Source organism: Notamacropus eugenii, chromosome 2 (genome assembly GCF_028372415.1).
Source record: "Notamacropus eugenii isolate mMacEug1 chromosome 2, mMacEug1.pri_v2, whole genome shotgun sequence".
Classification (NCBI taxonomy): Eukaryota; Metazoa; Chordata; class Mammalia; order Diprotodontia; family Macropodidae; genus Notamacropus; species Notamacropus eugenii.
Genome location: NC_092873.1, coordinates 123,466,198 through 123,487,662, shown reverse-complemented (window position 1 = coordinate 123,487,662; position 21,465 = coordinate 123,466,198). Strand labels below are relative to the sequence as shown.

Sequence of the window (21,465 nt, the reverse complement as noted above, 5' to 3'; positions counted from 1 at the left end):
TATATTAAATTTGTAGTGGTTTTAATTAAAATTGGGTACCTTAAAGTTTATCATTATGAAATAACCCATATTTGTTCCTGTATTAAAGATCTCTAACTCTATAGAACAAGGGAGTTTATAGGTCTACTGCACTCTGCCATGATCAAAGTATTAATAAAATGTTAGGCACCACATTGGTAAACTGGTGAACACTGAGCAGAAGTCTCAGTGTTAGTTAAGAGCCTCAAATCATGTCATAAAAATATGACTTGAAGGAACCTGGACTTGTTTAGGCTGGAAAAGAGAATATTTAAGTGGAATTTGATAGCTGTCTTCCAATGTTTGAAGAACTCTTGCATGGTAGAGGAATTTAAATCATCCTGCTTAGTCTCCTGGGATAGCTGGGAACCACCAAAGTTGCAAAAGGTGGATTTCACCTTCAGAAGGAAAATTTTCTGTCTTATATGGATTTTTCCAAAATTTAATGAGCGAGTGGGTTTCCTCTCACTGGAGATCTTCCAGTCAAGGCTTTATAGGCAGGTATCAGGGATATTATAGAGCTGATTTCAGGGTTAGATTAGACTACATAATCTCTGAGGTCCTTTCTTCTGATTCTAAATCCCATGATTCTACAAGTTAGAGAAAATGTTATTACATAAACAGAATCTGACCAAACTGGAAAAAAAGCTCAAAAGAAGGGTCATGTGGTACCTTGCTTGAAATCAAGCCATCCTTGAGTATTCATAAGCCCATACAAAATTAATCACATTGCACATACTTGAGTACTATCTTATTACAGGACTATGCTCTTCTTTTTCTCATTCGTTAAATAAATCATACTGAATTTTAATAACCAATTGCCATTGAATACCACCAAGCTAAAGATCACCAGATTTTTTTCCTGATCTCGGGGAGACCCGCAAGAATATGTAAATCCAATTTTTACTTATCTGAGAAGATGAGTTTAAGTATCCAGTCAGTTGCAGTTTTCTTCTTAATCCTTTTAAACTCTTTAAAATAATTTATTCAGTCCCCTATAGTTACAGTTTCATGATTTTAGAGTATAGCATAAAACCAGGTGAATTGATTCATTTTTTAATCAAAGCATGTTTCAGGTAACATGGTGTGGATTATAATTAATCCAAGTTTGCACTGAAACCCAGTCTGGGCAATGAAAAGACTGAGAGTAGTCTAAATTCACCTTCTCATTTAACTTTAAACTATGATCTTACCATCATTTAGTTTATACTAGAAGAAAATATCTGCCCTGTTTAAATCATCATGTTAAAAGAAGAGACTATGAAACTAATGCTTCTGAAGATCTAACTGGGAAAAGCAATATGAAATCATATCTAAACAGCACCAGAATTAACTCAGCTTGTTAAGATATGGTTCTTAAAAACCCAACCTGTGCATAACAAATTTTAACAGTTCCTTTTATAATCCATTTTTGTTTTCTCTATTTATTAAAATATGTATGTTTATTGTTAAGATCAAAACAAAAATATCTTTTAATAAAGCTCAAAATTGTATATGTGGGAGAAAAATGAAATGAACTTTTTTGGGGGTCCATGCCTGTGAATTAATTTCTGAGCAAAAGTTTGCTGGTAAACATTCAACAATCAGCTCTCTGAAAAGCCATGACACAGTTTTAAGTCTAATATTCATAACATTTTCTCCATTTTCTTAAGTCTAGACAACCACTACCAAAAACAAAAACAACAATTCCTGATTTGTAGCATTTACAGATTTCCGAAGTGTAAATTTTCACATTGAAAATTTAACAATCAGCTTTCTTCATTCTAGAGCAGTCAGCTCTGGCACATTTCTGGGTGTAAGGAACTTTGCACTAGGAAATTCTTTCCAGTAAAGCAAATCCACAATTGTTCTGCAATTTAGCATCTTAGCATCCTTGCCTAGGAGCACTGAAAAGTTACTCTTTCAGTTCATCAAAAAGGATTTGTTAATAGCCTTCTGTATACCAGACACTTTGTTAAGCGTTGGGGACAAAATACAAATAAGAAGCAATTTCTACTTAAAAGAGCTTCCAAAATATCCTATGACACATATTGACTCTGACTTCTCTTTTGAAATGAAAGAAAGGTAGTTCTTGCCTTAAGTATCTTCACAGGTGTTTTGGGTTAAGCAGTCAGTTGCTGTGGGTTTACTGGAGAAAAGAAACAAACACTAACTTATACTAACATCTCAGAAGAGATATCAAAGTTTGGAGACTGATAAACCCCCAAGTACATTTTTCCCCCAAACTGTATATCCTAAAGGGAAACTGAATGCTCATATTTTGATTCACTTATCCTTATAATATCAACATGTCTCTAAAGGGCTGTTTCATGTCAGGGTCTCCTTAATAAGCCTGTTTTTTAAGAAATAAACATTTTGAAAGTCACATTTTCCAAAAAGACTGTTCCGAAACATAAAACCAATGAATTTGGGATGGGGCCTCAGTTTGCCAACCCACCTTTCCACAGCAAATTGAAATTTTCCTAGGTTTACCGTTAGGCAGATATGACTTGTTTTACTGGCTACACTGCTTATACAATAAAAATCTATGAGAACTTGGGTCAAGGCTCTGGAAGTTTTGCCACCCCATTCCTCATGGTGGTGAATGCAGCCATGTTAAAAGCATACCTTGCGGGCCTTACTTACTAACTCCTGAGTAAAGAGAATAATCCTCCAAGTAGTAAAATGTCTGTTACCCATTTAAAACCTTTCTTTTACACTTTCACATTATAATTGAGAAGTAAAAATGTATCATGACTGAAACATGGATGGATGTATTTTAGAGCCTTTCTTGTCTATTCTACCCATTTCCCAAAATTCTACCAGTTTAATTTTTACAGAGTGTTTCTTTCATTCCTGGTAATTTTTTTTTTTCTGTTTTTAAAAGTCTGTCTCAGGTGCCAAAACCTGAGTTTCTGAATTTGTTCCCACTGCCCCTTTCCTTTTTCTGGCTACTCCCCCCTCCCAATCACACATTTCCCTGTTTCCTATTTCCAGGCACATTCAGTGATGTAGTGCACAGCCAATCGTTATGTCTCTTGGCCATAAATTTACCCAGAACTATGGATTGGTTTGGAAAAGCTAATCCCTTATGCCCATTATGGCAATATATACATAAATGATATTCCAAAAAATTTTTTTTAATACTTTAGTCTGGTCATCTCAGAATATGTTTACATTTGTGGTTTCTTCTGTGATACAGTTAGGAATAAAATACAAGCTACAAAAATAAATGTTGTGAAAGATTTGTTATCTACAATACACTAAATATATTGTCTGCAGAATGCTAAATATATTCTAAGCTTTCATTCCGGCTTAAAATTGCTCTTCCTTCAAAAATTATTCTTTGATCTCTCAAAAGATCTAGTACCTTGAGGTGCCCATAATCTATGTATACATAGGCTATGTCCAAAGGAACAGTCCAAAAAGTTAATTTTTTTGTGGAATGGCTTGATACTTGGGGTAACCAAGCAAACCTTAACTTGTGGAATCTTAATAGCCACCTCATTGCTGAAGTCAAAAGGAAACCAAGAGGAAACTTAATAATATTAAAAGTTATTTTAAAGGGAGTTCACATTAGTTTGAAGGGTTTTTTGCTTCTCACACAATATCTACCTTTGTAAAGTTGAAAAAACCTAGATTTGTAACCTACCCACATCTTTTCAGTCTTCAGGACATAAATCTAATAAGTGATTCAGGCCAGTAAAGTATTAATCCCATACCGATAAAAAATTAAAGTATTCATTGGAATATTTTAAAGTTCTATAAATCTAAAGGAAGATGTGAACTGTGTGTTGAGTGCTTTTTTTCCCTCTCAGCGTTCTGATGATTATTTAAACAAATAGAAAGAGAAGCTAACTGCATTTTACCTGTGAATATCTTGCTAGACTTTAATAGTCAAAGCATCAAATTGTAAATTTGATTTCTACAACCATAAATGTATACAAGCAGCAAATTTGGCTACTGTTAAATTAACACTCCATTAAAAGACACACTCAAAATGAAAGCTTCCAAAATTACATTTTACTATTATATATATATGTATATATATACATATATATATATGAGAGAGAGACAGAGAGACAGAGAGAGACAGAGAGAGACAGAGAGACAGAGAGAGACACAGAGAGAGAGAAGACAGAGAGAGAGAGAGAGAGACAGAGAGAGAGAGAGAGAGAGAGAGAGAGAAGGGGGAGGGGAAGGGAAAGAGGGACAGAGAAAGAGAGAAATAGACGAGAGACTCAAAGTTCTGCAGTCTAGGTTGCCAGTTATTCTATTCCATAACTGTTAACTTTCTGAGTTCTTCTTTTTTCCCTTTGCTGAGCTCTCTGTCACTGGAAACATCTTAAACCAATTTAAAGTGCTACACCTGAATAAACATGTTGTAAAAGTGTTTATGTATTGAAGTGGGTCAGTTCAAGGTATGGTATTTGGCTGGGACTTCTAATTTCTCTTTTTACAGCAAAAAGGCTGCCAGAAGGAGGAAGTCTGAGCTGAATTAATACATTTGTTACAGTGGAAGTAGAATGGAAACTGCTTTAGCCACAAATCAAACTGCCTCTTTCATTTATGCCAGTGATAGAGTTTTTCTAAGAAATATAGACCCTGGCAGAAAGCCACTGTAAGTTTGCATTTAAAAGGGAAACCTATATGCTTATTTGTTTAAGGTTTACAGCCCTGGTTATTTGTGACTCTCTCTCTCTCTCTCTCTCTCTCTCTCTCTCTCTCTCTCTCTCTCTCTCTCTCTCTCTCTCTCTCTCTCTCTCTCTCTCTCTCTTTCTCTCTCTGCAAGAAGCCTAGTGGCAGTACACATTTGGAAGGCAGATGACCGTTTTTAGTCCTTGCAGCTCTTGCACAAATTTTTCCAATCTGTTCTACAACAATCACCGAGGACACTGATGCTCCCCAGACAAGTCAATGTTCTCTTACCAATGCCTTCACATTTAAAGGACCTCTGTGTCCCCCCTGGAACAGCTGCACAGCCTCACATGACACTGTCTCGTTTCCTGACGGTCAGAGGGTCCTGCATAATACACGTACACACAAAAGTGTTTATGCTGCCAAAATAAATTCTGCTAAGAGCAAGGGTTTATTTGCTAAAATGTCATTGATGCCATTTCAGGGACTTGTTTTCCTTGCTTTTTCTTCTAGGGTGGGTCAGGTCTGAGAACACAGTCAGGCTCCTCCACTGTCTTTACTGAATAAATATTTTAATAAAATAAGCACTTCCCTCAGGAGGAGAACCTGAGTCAATCATGAATATATTTCAAACCCTATTATATATTACTGTTGAATGTTGTGTAAGTTCTACGTCCAGAGTAGTTTCTGTACATGCATTTTTGAAACCTCAAATTTGTTGTAAATAGAGTTTTCACATTTCATAGTATATCAATATCCTTGATTCACTTGGATAAAATGAAACTTATTTAACAAATTGATCATTTGTTTGGGATGCAACGTAGCAATCACATACAATTGGTAGTTATGTTTTTCGAAAAGGGAAAAAATATCTAATATGGAGAACCCATCCATATACAGTTTCTTGATAATATGAATTATATTGGTCCTACCAAATTTCAGTTCTTCTTTCCAGAGGATGCTAGTACATGCTGACATGTAGTTACTTGGAAAGCTGTAGGATGAGTGGGCATTTGGCTTTCGTAACAGACATTTGCAGTTCTGAGCCCTGGGTCACTTCCCCATTCAGAATTCGCTCTAAATGAATTCTGAGGCTCAGTAAGTGTGAGTCTAGGCTGAAGCTAGGATTTTTGGAAGTGTCTGCTGCACATACTTGCTTAGCGACTGATGACAAGTGAGAGGTAGTCAAACAAAACATTTATTAAGCGCCTACTATGTGCCAGCAAGTGTCCTAAGCCCTGGGGTCATAAGAGGAGACAAAGCTCCTTGCCCTCAAAAGCTCACAGACTAATGGAAGAAATGACTTTCAACAAATCTCTGTAAACCAGCTATATTCAAGATAAATAGGAAATAATTAAAAGAGCGAAGACACTAGAATTAGGAACACTTCCTGAGACATGAGTTAGGTTAAGTAAGGTGATGCTATCTTGGGCTAGACAGACTTTTTAGAATCAAAGTCCAGTTCTAGGATTCATCTGAGATTTTTATGTGCACATAGACCTACAGGCAGGATCTGGTAATCCTGAGAGAATTTCAAAAACTTGACTGAAAGTTGGCTAGGGTTTGGAGCAAATAAATTTCTCCAGTCCTGATTTTCATCCCAGTACTGGGGAGACATCAGAAAGGCCCATGTTCAATCAAAGAGGCAGGCTGGAATAGTAGGAGGTAAAGGTCACCAATTAGGTGACCAATTAGGGTGCCAATTAGGATTTGAAGTAGGCTGCAGGTTCTCTGAAATACTCATATTCCAGATGTGTATCTAATATCTTTTCAATATACTTTGGAAAAAATGAAAGGACGTTTAGTTAGTGGGTGGTATAAAAATATACATTTGTAGGTTGTGCTATTCTGCTACTATTTTAACAGACTGAATTGTAATATTTATTTCAAATATTTCAAATACATATCACTTTTTTCTTTAACTTCAGTAGTCCATGTACTTGGCATATTTTGAATAAACAATGAATATAAATTCTCTTTCTTAACAGTGCCAAAAGAGGTTAGCCATGGAGTGTATGATTTTGGCAACAGAAACAACAAAAACGAACAATAATAACATAGTTCTTTGGCTAAAAAGTATATTATTGTTTTATTTACATAATCCTTTGTTAAATGTTCTTTTTATCATGAACTTAATAATCATTAACAATTATGAATATATGAATTTATAAAGTATAATAAGGATCATATATGAAACTATGACTGTTTTTTAAAGTGTATCTTTAAAATTACATAGTAGTGACAAAACTTCTCTGCTCCCGCCCTTCTCTAAACTTCTTTTTAAAAATTTCCTTCTTTGTACCTTGCGGTCAATGTGTACATTATTTTTCTGGTTCTGCTCACTTCACTCTATATAATGTTATATATTTATTTTCCTAAGGATAATATGATTAATTAATTTGCAATTTCTCACCACACATGCACAAATGAAAGTACGCTGAAACTTTTCTGGATAGTAAGTAGAAAAAAAAGAAAATAAAAAAGTTGTCCATGGATTAAAATACAGACCATGGTTTTATTCCATACCGCTCCTCGATCCAGTGACACTGGCCTTGTGGCTCTTCCACAAACAAGGCATTCCATCTCTTAGCTTCAGACATCCTCTCTGTCTGACTCCCATAACTGAAATGCTCTCCTTCCTTCTTTCTGACTACTGACCTCCGCAGCTTCCGTTAAGTTCCAATTAAAATCCCTCCTTCTACAAGAAGCTTTGCCTAACTCCTCATAATTCCAGTGCATCCCCTCTTCTAATTATTTCTCATCGATCCTGTATATGGCTTGCTTTGTATACATTTGTTTGCATGTTGTCTTCTCTACTAGATGGTGAGCTGTTTGAGGGCAGGTACTGTCATCTTGTATCATCAACAATTAGCATAGTGCGTGGTGCATAGTAAGAACTTAATGAATGTTAATTGATTGATCTTGATAAATTTCTTACTCTTTCTAGGACTCAATTTTCTCATATGCTGAGAGTATTGTACTGAATGACCATTGAGGTCTCTTTCAATTTTCAGATTTTGTGATTGCGTCTTTTAAGGTTCCGTATATCCTGTCCCTTCCAGCTCTCTATCCTATTATCTTTGATATTAATCTACAAAAGAAATAATCTGCCTGGACATAATCACCAGTTGACTGTAATAGCAAACATGCATTCTTTATTGGAAAACTTCTTGATGGCAGTTTTTCCCCTTCAGAATGTCATGTTAGCAGTTAGTTAAGTGTTATCTTGACAATGAAATGAAAATGTACTTTAGAAGGAGCTCTGTGGAATGACTGTTTTCCTTTTGCATTTCCCATGCTATATCATGATCTATGTATCCCATTTTAGGACGCAGTGTTAATGTTAAATCGGCTGGCCTTATAGGAAGACATGGGCCCCAGTCCAAGCAGCCTTTCATGGTCGCATTCTTTAAGGCAAGTGAAGTCCTTCTCCGGTCAGTCCGAGCAGCTAACAAAAGGAAAAATCAGAATCGAAACAAATCGAATAATCACCAGGATTCATCAAGAATGTCCAGTGTTGGAGGTAAGAAAAAGCCATAACAACATAGGTAGGTAGACTTGTGAACCTAAGAATCCTGTAACTGCATGTTCCAAAGCAAGCAGCCATAGTCAACCTAAGTTCTTTTATCTCTTTACTTGTTCTATTAAATCATTGAGCAAAGGTCATAGCATCAGAATATCTGGTCAATGAATCAATCAGTAATCCATTCTTAAAAAAAAAAAAAAAAACTAGAATTTACCTTGAAATTTTGATTCAGTTTAAATTAATATCAAACTGGCAGCAATGAAATTATAAAATAGCTAGATCAGCAGGCTAGCCAATCACTTAAGTATACAGTGTACTGAGCTAACATCCCTTGGATCTCCCAAATATGGATAAGTAAGGTAAGCAAATATGGAAAAGCAGGTAAATTCAGAATAAAATGCTTATTTGAATACTTAAAGAAGTTGAAATTCCTTCCAATATTGGAAACAGTGTAATAACAAGTTATCTTTATTTTTATTATTTATTTAGTTCCATTTATGTATATTAAATGCTGTTGAATGTATTATCATAAAGCTTTTATCAAAATAATCTGATTTTTACTGTATATTGTACCTATGGAATGGCATAACACAGATGATATCAATGTACTTGCAATTTGACCTGGTATGTATGGAATGGAGAAGGGTATGCAATAAGCATTTACTGAGTGCCTACTATGTGCCAGATTATGATAAATCCTTTAAGTATTATTTCATTTGATCCTTACCAGAACCTTGTGATGTAGGTGCTATTATTATCCTCAAATTTCAATTAAGGAATCTCAGGCAAAGTTTAAGTGACTCGCTCATCTTCTCACAACTGGTAAGTATCTGAGGTCGGATTTGAGCTTAGGTTTCCTGACATCACACCCAACAGTTGATCCACTGAGTCACCCAGTTACCCAATACTGGACAAATGAATACAAGCAGAGAGTTTCCAATTGACTGTACACATAAGAAGCCTCAATCATGTTATTTATTTCAACAAATACCTATTTTAGTACATGTAACCAACTGCTCCTCAAAAGTTGGCTTTGGGCAAAAATCAAAGAATCCCTTTAAAAATGGAAGGGGATGTGAAATTAACAGGGACCATTCATTCTTAAACAATTTGGAGTGCCAGTGTTATAAGCAGATACAAACAAATCTATGACCTAGAGTGTGGCTTATTTCTTCATTTTCAAAATATTTCTTGGAGTCAAATGATGAGGGACCATGATTATTCTAAATGACAACTTATTTTCCACAGCCACTGTGGATTTTTTAAAGGATTATTTTATTCTAACTTTTCAATATACTTTCACTTTAAAAAGTCATTCTTTAAACAACACCATCATATGGTTCTTTGGCAAAATAAAAGTATTCTTATGCCAACAATAGAAGGTTAGCTAGTATTCTCGCTCACATTTCTTGAGTGTTATCTCTTCTCCTGCAATACCACACAGTGACAAATCACATCTCCAAGATTTACTATATTCAGTCATCCCTTAATTCTGTTGAATACTCTAGAAAAACAAGATATGATTCTAAGTAGAATGAAGCCAGTTAATACATATTGTCTCCTTTTTTTTCCATCTAATAGTCTTAACAACGAAGTAGGGGAAAATATATTAAAGCTTCTAAAATGCACCACTTAAGATCTACCTCAGGATAATCAGAAAAAAATCTGTAGGCTATTAAACATATAAAAGTCCCAAGTGAATATTAGAAATGGAACCAGTGACGGTTCAGTCATGAAAACTTGTTCTGTGTCTATTGTTCTAGCACATCTAGCAACTGAACTATTGTGGAAGATCTTAGATAAACCTGTATTAGGTTGCATTTTGATTCTATAATATTTTAATGAATAAATGACTTTTATAATTTGAAAATCAAGCTCAATCTTTATAACAAAAATTTCCCCAAAAGCAATTTCATTTAGTTGAATTTTCTCATATTCTCATAATTTATTTTGAGAGACATAACTTTAGCAAATCTTTCCTTTCTTTTTCTTTTCTTTATATACCACCCTTATTTCCCAATATATCATTTTCCCATCTTCACCCAAGGAGCCATCGATTTTTAAAAAGGAATAGAGAAGAAAGGGGACAGGGTGCCATTCAGCAAAACTAAAAAACAAAAAACAAAAAACAAAACATGACAGGACATATTGTAGAAAATCCTTCCTCTTTCAATGTGTCACAGTCTTATATTTTTTCTTTCTGAATAGAATGATCAAAATGTAAGTTAATTTTTTTTTGTATTTATCTTATCTGACTTAATATAAGAGAATAAGTTTAAAAAATTGCTTCTCAACTGTAACAGAATAGTTGTAGTTTGGTGGATAGTAAGTCATTGTGGAAAGAGTATGATCCTTGAAGTTGGGGAGATTAGAGCTTGGATTTTGAATCTGAAACATACTGGCTTATGATAATAGGCGTTATTACTTAACCTGTAAATACTTCCAGGCACCTCCATAAGACTGCCAGTTATATAAGTTACAATTTATGTAGTTAGAAGATATTTCCATAGTGAGATCCAGACCCTCTCACAACCACATGCCACCTCCACTAACCACCCCCCCACACACACACACACAAAGTCCTAGCTTATGGTAAAATTACAAGTGAAAAAACACAATCGCATATTTATCATTATGGTTCATAATGAGTCTGACAGATATTCCAGGGACTGAAATACACAAAGTTCATTTCCTTATTGGTGTGCAGTATTTAGCTTCCCCTTGTTCCTTTAAGTAACAAAAATACTTTCATAACAAGAGATGGATAAAACACATGAAGAAAAAGCACAGAACATTTTGCCAGTTTTCCAACACTATTTGGAGTGTTAAATTAATCTAATGTGAACCACCATTTACTTTTTAGAAAAGAAAAAGGAATTTGATCATTTCATTCATTTATTCACTCATTATTTCAACAAAGATTTATTGAGTGCCTACTATGTGCAAGACACTATAGTAGGTGCTGAATTTATGGTAAGTACTTTGTGGCTTCATATTTTTCATAATATTAAGCAAGAAAGCAGGTTGTTTGTGTCTGGATAATAGACCTTTTCAATATTTAGTGATAAAGCAGAAGGGAAAATAAAGCACTCAAAAAGATGTTTCAGCACTGGTAAAATATGAAGGTGAGTGAATTTTAACACAAAAAAGAAATGAGTCTCTATAAGATGGGATATTTTAGTGAAATTTTGTGTTATGAGGGTAATCTAAAAACAAATGATCAACATTATAAAGGACAGAATGGAAGTTCATAGTAAAACCTTGTGAATAACCTCTGTGCTGAGACCCTTCTTAGGTGGAAAGATTTGCACCAAATATTTGAATCCCTTTTCATATCATATGTACACAGAGACAGAAGGGACATGAGGAGTCATTTAACCCAAGTCCCTCATTTGCCAGATGAGGGAACAAGCCCAGGTAGTTTATGACATTCTCAGGGCACCACAAGAAGTAAATGTGTGATTTCAGAGCAGTTCACTGTGGCATTTTCCTTAATCCAGCAGTCTGGTAAACTAGCAGTTTAGCAAATTTGTGAAAAAAGGTTATGAGGTTAGTGTGCTATGATCTGTACTTGGTAAGGCATTGTTGGCTCAGTGGTTACCAGAAAGAATCAAACAATTTCAGAGATTAATAGGCACTCCTCAGGTATTTTGCCTAATCCATATCCAAAAGACTATCTTCATTACCATACATATGATGGGTAGTCATTCAGCCATTGCTTGACTGTAATTGCTTGTAATTGCTAGAAAGTTTTCCTTATATAGAACTGTGATCAGTTAATTTTCAGTCTCCCACATGTTTTGACCTCCTGAACTAAAGAGAATAAGTCCAATACTTCTGACACAATAGGCAAACTTTAATCTCTTCCAGAAAGCTATATCATCCTATTCTCTTCTTCCAGTCATCTCTTCTCTTGGTTAAATCTTTCCAACTCCTTCAATAGATCATCATAGGGCAAGGGATCGAGGCCCTTTGACATTCTGACTATTCTCCTCTAGAGAGAATCTCCAGTTTATCAGTATCCTTCCTAATCTATGGTTCCTAAAACTAAACACAGTTCTCCCAAAAGGATCTGACCAGGGCAGAGTATATAGGGACTATTACCATCTAATTCCTGGAAATTCTTTTCTCCTAAGGCAGAAAGTTTTGAGGCTGCCACATCACACTATAGTCTTACCTTGAGTTTCCTGGCCCACTAACACCAATTTCCCTTTCTCAATGATTATAATACATTCATAAAATAATATGTTTATACATTTTTCCAGGGATTAGAAATGAAACTCAAATGGTTTCACATTCTATCCTCTTGCCTTCATGACTAATCAAGGCATTTAGCTATCTCAAATCTAGCATCACCTTTTCCCATGTTGCATGATCTTTCTGTCATTCAGAGAATACATTCACAAAATTCCATCACTACCTTTGATTGTAGTTCCTACCAGACTGATCATTTAAATTCATTGAGGACAGCTAAGTCGTTCTCTTACTGTCTCCTCATTTATCTTCAGTTTCAACTCCGTTATAGTAAAGATCATTCTCCCTGACAGAGAAAAGATTAGCAAAATACAGACTAAGTCTACGATCTTCATTCTGCAGGTGTCTCACACCTTCCTTCCATCTTCCTCTTGTCCCAATATCTCTGATTTGGGATTAGAGCTAAGAAAAAAACTGACATTTCCTAACTTGAATTCCAACCTTGGAACGTTGGAACAACTCTGGAGGTCTGTATATAAGTGGAGAAGAGACATGTGGAAGACTAAATGATAACAGAGCTTTGAAGAGCTAATAATAAAAAAATAATGAAAAACTGTGCTTATTACAAATGGAAACTATCCCATTCAACAAATTAAAGAATTCTCAAGTGTTTATTAATTTTCTTCCTCAGGCAGACCCTCATGTTTTGGAATTCTCAGATGAACTGAACTAAACTGAATTGAATAAAACCCAGACTTAGAGACCTAAACACTGGCACAGTTCTAATACTTTTTAAGCTTGTGGGGATCTCAACAAAGTGAGCTCCTTGCCTCACGACTATAAATTTTAGCCAGTTCATGAGACAATTTAAATCCATTCCTATAAGTCAGTGGGGTCAAGCAGTTAGTCAACAAGCACTTATTAAGAGCTATGCATGAGGGTCTGGCTATAGGGGAACCAAAGGGGGAAGAAAAGCAGTCTCTGTCCTCAAGGAATATATGTTTGAATCTGGGCGACACCTTGTGAATAACTTCGTACATTCAAGATGTAGCATATGTAAATGGTAATCTGAGAGGATAAGGCTCTTAACAGCTGGTGGGCAGAGGACCGGGGAGGTGGGGAGCCACTAGAAAAGGTCTCCTATAAAAGCTACAAGGAACTGAGTTTTGAAGGAAATCAAAAAGCAAAACATTTCAGGCATGAGGGACAGCCAGTGCAAAGGCAGAAACTGAGACTGAAGAATGGCCAGCTTGTCATTGGAGGAGAGTAAAGCTGTAGAGACTTTCTCCATTGCACGTTAGTTGACTCCATGAAAATTGACTTAGCCTTCTCCAAAGAACTAGTCCAAAGCAGCTGCAAAATTGTAGTCTGATATCAGAAGAGCTGTCTTGGCTCCTGTTCTTTTTTTAAACATAGATTTCTCTCATTGTTTCATCCTATCCCTTTTTTAAACAGGTTAATTTCCCTTATTCTGCCAGATGAAACTCTTTCCCTGGCCAAGGATGCCTTCCTTCTTTTATAAAGGAAGGGCTCCTCTCACTTCTTTGGCTTGAATGTTTCAAATGGCAAAATTATACCGTGTTTGCCTTGTGTTTTAGGTGAACTTAAACATTCACTTTTCTTTGAGGAATTTTTTCTCCCTCCCTTTTATAGATTTATCTAAAATCATTTCACCAAATGGTCAGATTTTATATTTTGAGGAAAAAAAAGTAAAAAGTAACAGAGTTAAGTGGACCATTTTTCATACTTGCTCCATGAACTCTCATCACCCCCACCCTTTACACACATGTAAACAGACGGGGCTTTACTTGTTAAAATTTATTCATTCAAGGGCTCACTTGCAGTCGAGGTAAGCCCTAGTGAGAGCAGAAAACATTCTTTTCTCCTCTGAAATTTCCGTGTATTTCCTTTTCCCCGTCGCATTTTTTATTTTCTCCTAGAACAAAATGCTCTTTAAATGACCAAAATGACTAAGGGGAAAAATTCAAATTTGCACTGGTTCCAAAAATTGGTTACAAGGAAAATCTGGCTGGCCAAGAGTATTTTTCAATTGTTGGCCCTGTTTTACCAATAACATGCCATGAAGAGACAAAACAGGAATGCCTGCCGGCTTCAGGAGACTACATTTAGGTACAGGAAAGTTGAAATACTTTTCTGGCATCGGCTATGGCAGCAGAGAATTTTCATTTAATCACTATTAGGACTTTTCCTTCTCATATGGGAAGATTCATCTACAATAGCTTTATTTCCATTCTCATTTAATCTTCTGTAGCTTGCCAAGGATTTTTTTTTTAAATTACAACTCTAATTTCCTTGCATTTTCTCCCATAGTTTTTTCTGCCATCTATTGATTTTCAACCTCACTGCAAAGTTGGCCGCCTTGGGTAAAAAGTTTACTCCTTCTCCCTATTCGTTACTTTTTATTCTTGACAGAATAAGCATATGGTCCTAAGGTTCTGTAAAATTGGATCCTTGGAACCACTTTCTGTTGTAAATTTCATTGCTGGTTACCTTTATGTGATGTTACATTATATATAACATTTACTCTACATAAAATGTTGAGTAAAGAGAATGAATACGTTGAATTTTCTGTTTCTTTTTGGATATGAAATTCAGATGACTACACTTTTAATTTTGAACTTATCTAATGCATCTAGTTTATCTTATTGAATACATTGCACAGTTTTCAATCCCAATCTTTTAATTGAGAAAGGAATGAATTAATACATCTCTGTCTTGCCTCAGGCACATCTCTTAGACACATGGTTTTCATTCGGAAATTTTGTTTTCTATTCTGAATTTCAAAAGTAACATATACTAAAAGCTGATACTAGATTCATTTTTAATTCTTCTCCCCTAAAGCATGTTAGGGGGCATTTTGTGTCACTGTGTTTAATGGTCCAACACAGTTTCCTGGAGAGCATCATTCTACTCTTTGGCATCACTCAATTTATCGTAGGAAGGACAAGTCCCAGAGTCTGATATGTGTAACTCCTATTCCTCTTTTGTTGATTCCTGCAGTAATGGTACAGGGCAAAAAACTTTACAAGTTTCATTGTTATATAGCTGAAATCAAAGAAAGCAAGGATTGAGTTCATAGCTAGATACAGATGATTGGACCCTTACAGAATGTCTTTATTTTTTACTTTTATGCATTCACTAGCAATTGAGGGAATTCAGTTCGAGAGTGGCACCTTTAACTAATTAGATAACTATAGTTATTTAGCCAGTCAGTTAACTACAGTTATTTATCAGTTGGTTAACTACAGGTATTCACTAAAGTCTATCAATAAGAAAAGAAACCCCTTTATTTTGCTGGGAGTAGGGGGGAAGATAGCCTCTGTTTCTTTCAAAAACAAAACAAAATTGCCCCTGCTCTGAATCTTTGGCTATTTCCCTTTACTAACCCAGAAAGAAATGAAATGAATAGTTTCTTGGAGTAATATCAATCCAATGTGTGAGCCAAGTCTACCAAATAGAGTCTATAGAGAGACAGTTCTATAATAATTGCACAGCTGCGTTTTACTCTGGATCAAGGGTGGGTATATGGAATTATTTCTAAACAATTATTGTCTGGATTCTCATTGACAGGCTTCAAAAGGGAATATGTTTTCCAATTTTCTTCTAAAATATGCAATAGATAATGAAAGACTTCTTCATTCTATGTCCTGCCAAGAAGTGAGCTAGCATAGCATAGAAGATAGAACATTGGATTCAAAGTTAGGAAAACATGTTTAAATCTTGCCTCAGACACTTTTTAGTTGTGGGACTCTGGATAAGGTATTTAAAGTGTCTGACCCTTAGTTTCCCATTCCGTAAAAATGAAGAGATTAGACTTAAAGACTTTTGAGATTCCCTCTAGGTCTGTGATCTTATAAATGGGAGATTTTGATATTTAGAGACCCTACAAAATGAGTATTGAGATGGCCATTAAGATATGATTTTTAATTTTGTTTATCCAGATTATAATACAAGTGAACAAAAACAAGCCTGCAAGAAGCATGAACTCTACGTAAGCTTCCGGGATTTAGGTTGGCAGGTAAGAAGAAAATGCATGCTGAAGTGAGCTAAAATCTTTGCTCCCTTAAACACAACCAACTCTTCAGTTATTGTGAATTTTTGTGTTAATCTTTACTTTCCCCCTTTTCTAGAGCTTAATAGTAACTGATGACATCACTTAAGGATTATCTGATATTTGTATCCTTTTGTTTTGTTACTGCTTCTTTCTTCTTTGGTCAATTAACTGTAGCCAGAAGTTATCAAAAGAGATGGTCCCTACCCTGGAAAAGCTAAAATATAGTACTGAGGAAGAGAGGTGAAGCTCTTGCCTTTACTGTGCATAAGATTGGCTCATAGACTGCTTTTTCTTTTTAATTAAAAAAACCAGACTGGATCTCACCATTTCATTCATGCTGGAATTTCAGAGGCTACTCATACGACTGGTCCCAATCTGAGCATCTTGCAACCTGCTTCATTTTCCAACCTGAGATGGTTTTCTTCTCCCATGTTAGCAGAATTATCAATCAAGAACAGTAAGGAAACTCAGAGTCCATAGGGTCCAACATCTTTTTTCAAAGGAGGAAACTCAGGCCCTAAAAGGCTATAGAATGTGTCCATAAGTCACAAAGCTTTCTAAGTGACAGAGCTTGGTTACTCACAAAATGTGCTCGATGTCAAGGAAGGTAGGATCATGGTCTGCAGCACTTCTTAACCTCAATCTATCTACCACAATATTTGCCCCTGAGAATGTTTATGATGTTGATATATAGATAGCTGCAAAAAAGAGAAAGAAAAAGAAGGGGGATTTAGCTTTTTGGCAGCTTTTTGTACACATCTACTATCTACTGACTCCCCAAACTATGAAAAGTTTAGAATTGGTTAGTCTTAGAAATATTCTTCCTTAGTAATAGGATTAAAAAAAAAAAACATTGTCCTTAGCACTTTTCATTCCTAACGTTTTGATTCATAAAGGGATTATTAAATTTGCTTCTTAATTCTATCTACTACTGTTGGACATTTAATGGAGGAAGTGCTATATTTGTACAGGGGCAAGATATAACATCTCTGTAGTAACTGTTTTAATTAATTAAATATTTTCATTTTTCCTAGGCATTCCTTTTGGATCAATTCCAGTTTACATACGTCTGTGTATGTATATATGTGTGTGTATATGTATTTATGTACAGACATATATACATACACATGTATTATAGTATACATTATATATTATATGTGTGTATAATATGTAATGTTTATAATAATTATGTATAAATATAGATTGCGTACATATTATGTACATAATATGTTATACGTTATATTTTATATCATATGTAAATATATTTATATAATACAGAACTTTAAAAAGGAACATGGAATTAAAAAAACTGATCTGCAATAGTTGATGCGGGACATGTATGGAGAATTAACATTTTTGTCTGAGTATCCAGGATTCAAAATGAGCACATTATTTTTTTTCAGGAAACAATGAGGATCATCTAAGTTTATACTTCTTTTCTTCTCAAATTCCATCTGAACTTGACAGAATTAAGTAGCATACAATGGAGTGTTAGATTTAGAATCAGAGGAACTGAGTTCAGTACCTTCTCTGTCACTTACTAGCTATGTGACACTAGGCAAGTTCCTTGATCTGTTTAGGCCTCAGCTTCCTTATTTATAACATTATGGCCCTTGAGGTCCCTTTGAGCTCTGAGTCTGTTACTGTGATCACATAAGCTCTAAAATAGCTTATAATATAGGCAGGTAGGTGATGCAGTGAACAGAATGCAGGCCCTGGAGTCAGGAGGACCTGAGTTCAAATCCCCAGCCTCAGACACTTACTAGCTTTGTGACCCTGGGCAAGTTTTTTAACTCTGTTTTGTCTTCTATAAAACGAACTGGAGAAGGAAATGGCAAAACACTTTAATATTTTTACTAAGAAAACCCCAAATGGGGTCACAAGAGTCAGACATGATTCATCAACTAAAAAACAACAAATATTATAATATATAATACTAAATTATGATGTTATAAAGAGTCCTCCTACGAAGTCTGTTATGGGCTGTACTCCTGGGTTATTGAAGACTCTACCAATATATTACAAATTTCTGAAGGTTCCATCAAGCTAGAATCATGGCACTGGCAATGTATGCCTGTTGGCAAAGTTAAGGGTGATGATTGTAGTTAAGTGGCTTGCTGGCTAATGAAGTGTGGAGAGGCTCACTTCTAGAAGTTCACCCTGAGGTGGTGTTGATCAATGTTGTTATTTTACTACAGCAACTCCTGAATGCATCTACTATAGTGTGGAGTGGTGGAGCTCTGAATAAGTAGAGGGAGTACCCATAGGAATAAAATGAAAGAACATTTTTTAAGCTTTGAAGAATCTAAATAATATTTCAGAATACTGCTTAATGATTCAAAACATTCATAGACATGTGTCAATAAGCAAATATTTACATATATACACACATTTTTACTAGATATTATTTCATTGGTGTTTGGAAGGTCCCTGAGAGAAAGTTCCCTTACCAATTGCAATAGACACCTTCCCTACAATTTCTAGTCTTAGAAAGGTACCTTGGGCAATGAGATTTGTTACTTGCTTAGGATTGGGCCACCAATATATATCATAGATGGAGCTTTAACACAGATATTTCAAACACTGAGGGATGCTCTCTATGCAGTAAACTAGGCTGCCTATCATATGCACACACATAAACACAATATTATAAGTAATATAGCATGAATAACAATATTTTATAAAGTATACTAGGAAACATTGAAAAGAGTTAACCAGTAAAAATTTGATTTATAATCTTATTGCGAACTTTAAATTTAGCAAACAGTAGAAGTTATCCTTCAATGATTAATTATTGGAGAACACTGAGAAAACTGTTTAAAGAAAATCTATTAAAGTTTGAAAGATCCTTTCAATATTATTTCTTTGGTAATTCCAGTATTTATGAATTTTGTACCTTTAGGGTAAAGAACAGTATACTTCATTTACATACTAAATAATTCACACAGACATATTCATTTGATATTATCTTTTTTGTGGATTTATTTTAGGACTGGATCATTGCTCCAGAGGGCTACGCTGCTTTCTATTGCGATGGGGAATGCTCTTTTCCATTGAATGCCCATATGAATGCTACCAATCACGCCATAGTTCAAACTCTGGTAGGTGCTTTTCTCATCATTTGGTTTTTATTCTTGTAAGAGTAAAAAATTATTAGGATGAGGATAATGAGCAGTATGCCCCAGGGTACCAATGACTTGGGCATGCACCTTCCCTGTTGTAGTTTTCCAGTCTACCTTCCCCTGACCATACCTGTAGGCCAACCCTTAGGGCAACACCCTTCTCCTAGAAGCCATCTTCCACCACTGCCGCTTCTCCTCTCTTCAATATCCACTCACCCTCTTCTTGTTCCTGGATTGCCATTTTTGTAATATATCTTTTTCATATAGAAAGCTATTACACAGCCCCTTTACCTAGTCTGTTTGCTTTTAATAAAGTACATCTTTTTAGAATCACATACCAGATATGAGTTCCATTCCAATTAAGTTCAGTGATTCCTATGTAGTCAACTATTTCTTTCCTTTGTATTAGGATTTCTTTTGTCCACTCTATCCATTGTCCATTTTTCCTTCACTTTTACATAAATATCTTTGACCCTTTGTTTTATCACTGGCTTGGATATTTTTACTTGTCCTTTCTTTTGCTTGTGTTCAACCTATATCGTACATGCTATACTTTGTGACCCTAGACATGATAACTATGTGGGCTATATTCTCTTGTCTCATTCCTTTCTATTTTAAAGTTTTCTTGACCAGATTGGCAAGCTTCGAGGCAAACACATTTTTTAGCCAATCCTTGATGAATCTTACCTACATGCCTTCCTACATTTTCAACAACGATCCCAAACCCCAAATTCCTTTTTGAGAAACCATCTTTCTAGTCAGGTGATCAGTTCCCATGTGTATCTATCTGTTATTAATCTGGTTATATCAGCAGTGATAGTGATTACTAAAATGTGCCTCTCCTATACACACACAAACACATTTCACATTCCATCGGTTCTCTATGTTCTTCAGGATTTTTTTCTAGGGTTTCATTATTCTTACCAATTCTTTCTTGGTATCATCTATCTATATATATAAATGACCAGGAGAGAGTTGTGGTCATTGAATTTGGTAGTTCCCAAAGATCTGAATCTCTATCACTTGTCAGATATTATAAATCTTCCTATTAAGTGAAATTAACAACAGAAAAATTTGGTACCCTTCAGAAAAGAGACAACAACCAACATTCAAATTTCTTTTCTAATGTTTGATAACTTCTCATTCAGTGGCACCTTAATATTCTTTAGCAAGAAACTGCTTATCTCTAGTCTACCTTCTCACCTCAACTTCCCCTCCTCCAATCCAGCTGCCACCTTTATAGGAAAATGTACACCTATTACTTAGCTCTAAATATTTGGTAATCCTTCTCTTTTCCATTCTCCTTATCACTTCCTTCTACCATCTAACTTTCACTCCAATATGAACTTTCATATAGGTCTCAATTCCCTTCTCTGTCTTCATAGTTTGTTTTCTTCTTGGTCCTCTTCATAGAACTATTTCCTTGTTTGTTTTTTTATGGAGCATTCCAATCTACCTTTTAACCTAGAGAGTGGAAACACATTCCTCTAGAATTAGGATGAATTTACATTTTGCATATACATAGATGCTATATGATGCTGATAGAAATATAAACATAGCACTCGCTCTGAAAGTCATTGTAAAAATCCTTTTTTACATTTGTCCTTCCTACTTGCTTAAAGTCTGAAACCCAGTCCATGTCCTATTTTTCATACCTTTTGGTTAATCTTTGTTACTAACTGCAGTGGTAAAAAAAAAAAAAAAAAACTTCCAGCCCTACCTTCCCTGGGGGCTCAGTAGCTGACAGCTCATGAGACTTAATTTGTTTATGATAGGTTCTTACCTTTTTCCCTATAGCATGGTGGGATCTGTTCAACTGATATTAATTTTCATTTAGCACATTCTTCCTATGCTGTAATAAAGATAAAAACATATAGAAACTGATCCACAAGCTGAAATCCAATGTCAAGATT

At 35.2% G+C, this 21,465-nt stretch overlaps 1 protein-coding gene across 1 annotated transcript in view; it reads left to right on the top strand.

Annotated features, from left to right (window-relative positions):
- Positions 1-21,465, top strand: part of BMP5 (bone morphogenetic protein 5) — a 170,501-nt gene that overhangs the window by 137,407 nt on the left and 11,629 nt on the right. Inside the window, exons 4-6 of the mRNA XM_072642502.1 lie at positions 7,964-8,158; positions 16,318-16,394; positions 19,421-19,531. Coding sequence (XP_072498603.1) covers positions 7,964-8,158; positions 16,318-16,394; positions 19,421-19,531 — 383 coding nt within the window. The remainder of the gene's footprint in view (positions 1-7,963; positions 8,159-16,317; positions 16,395-19,420; positions 19,532-21,465) is intronic.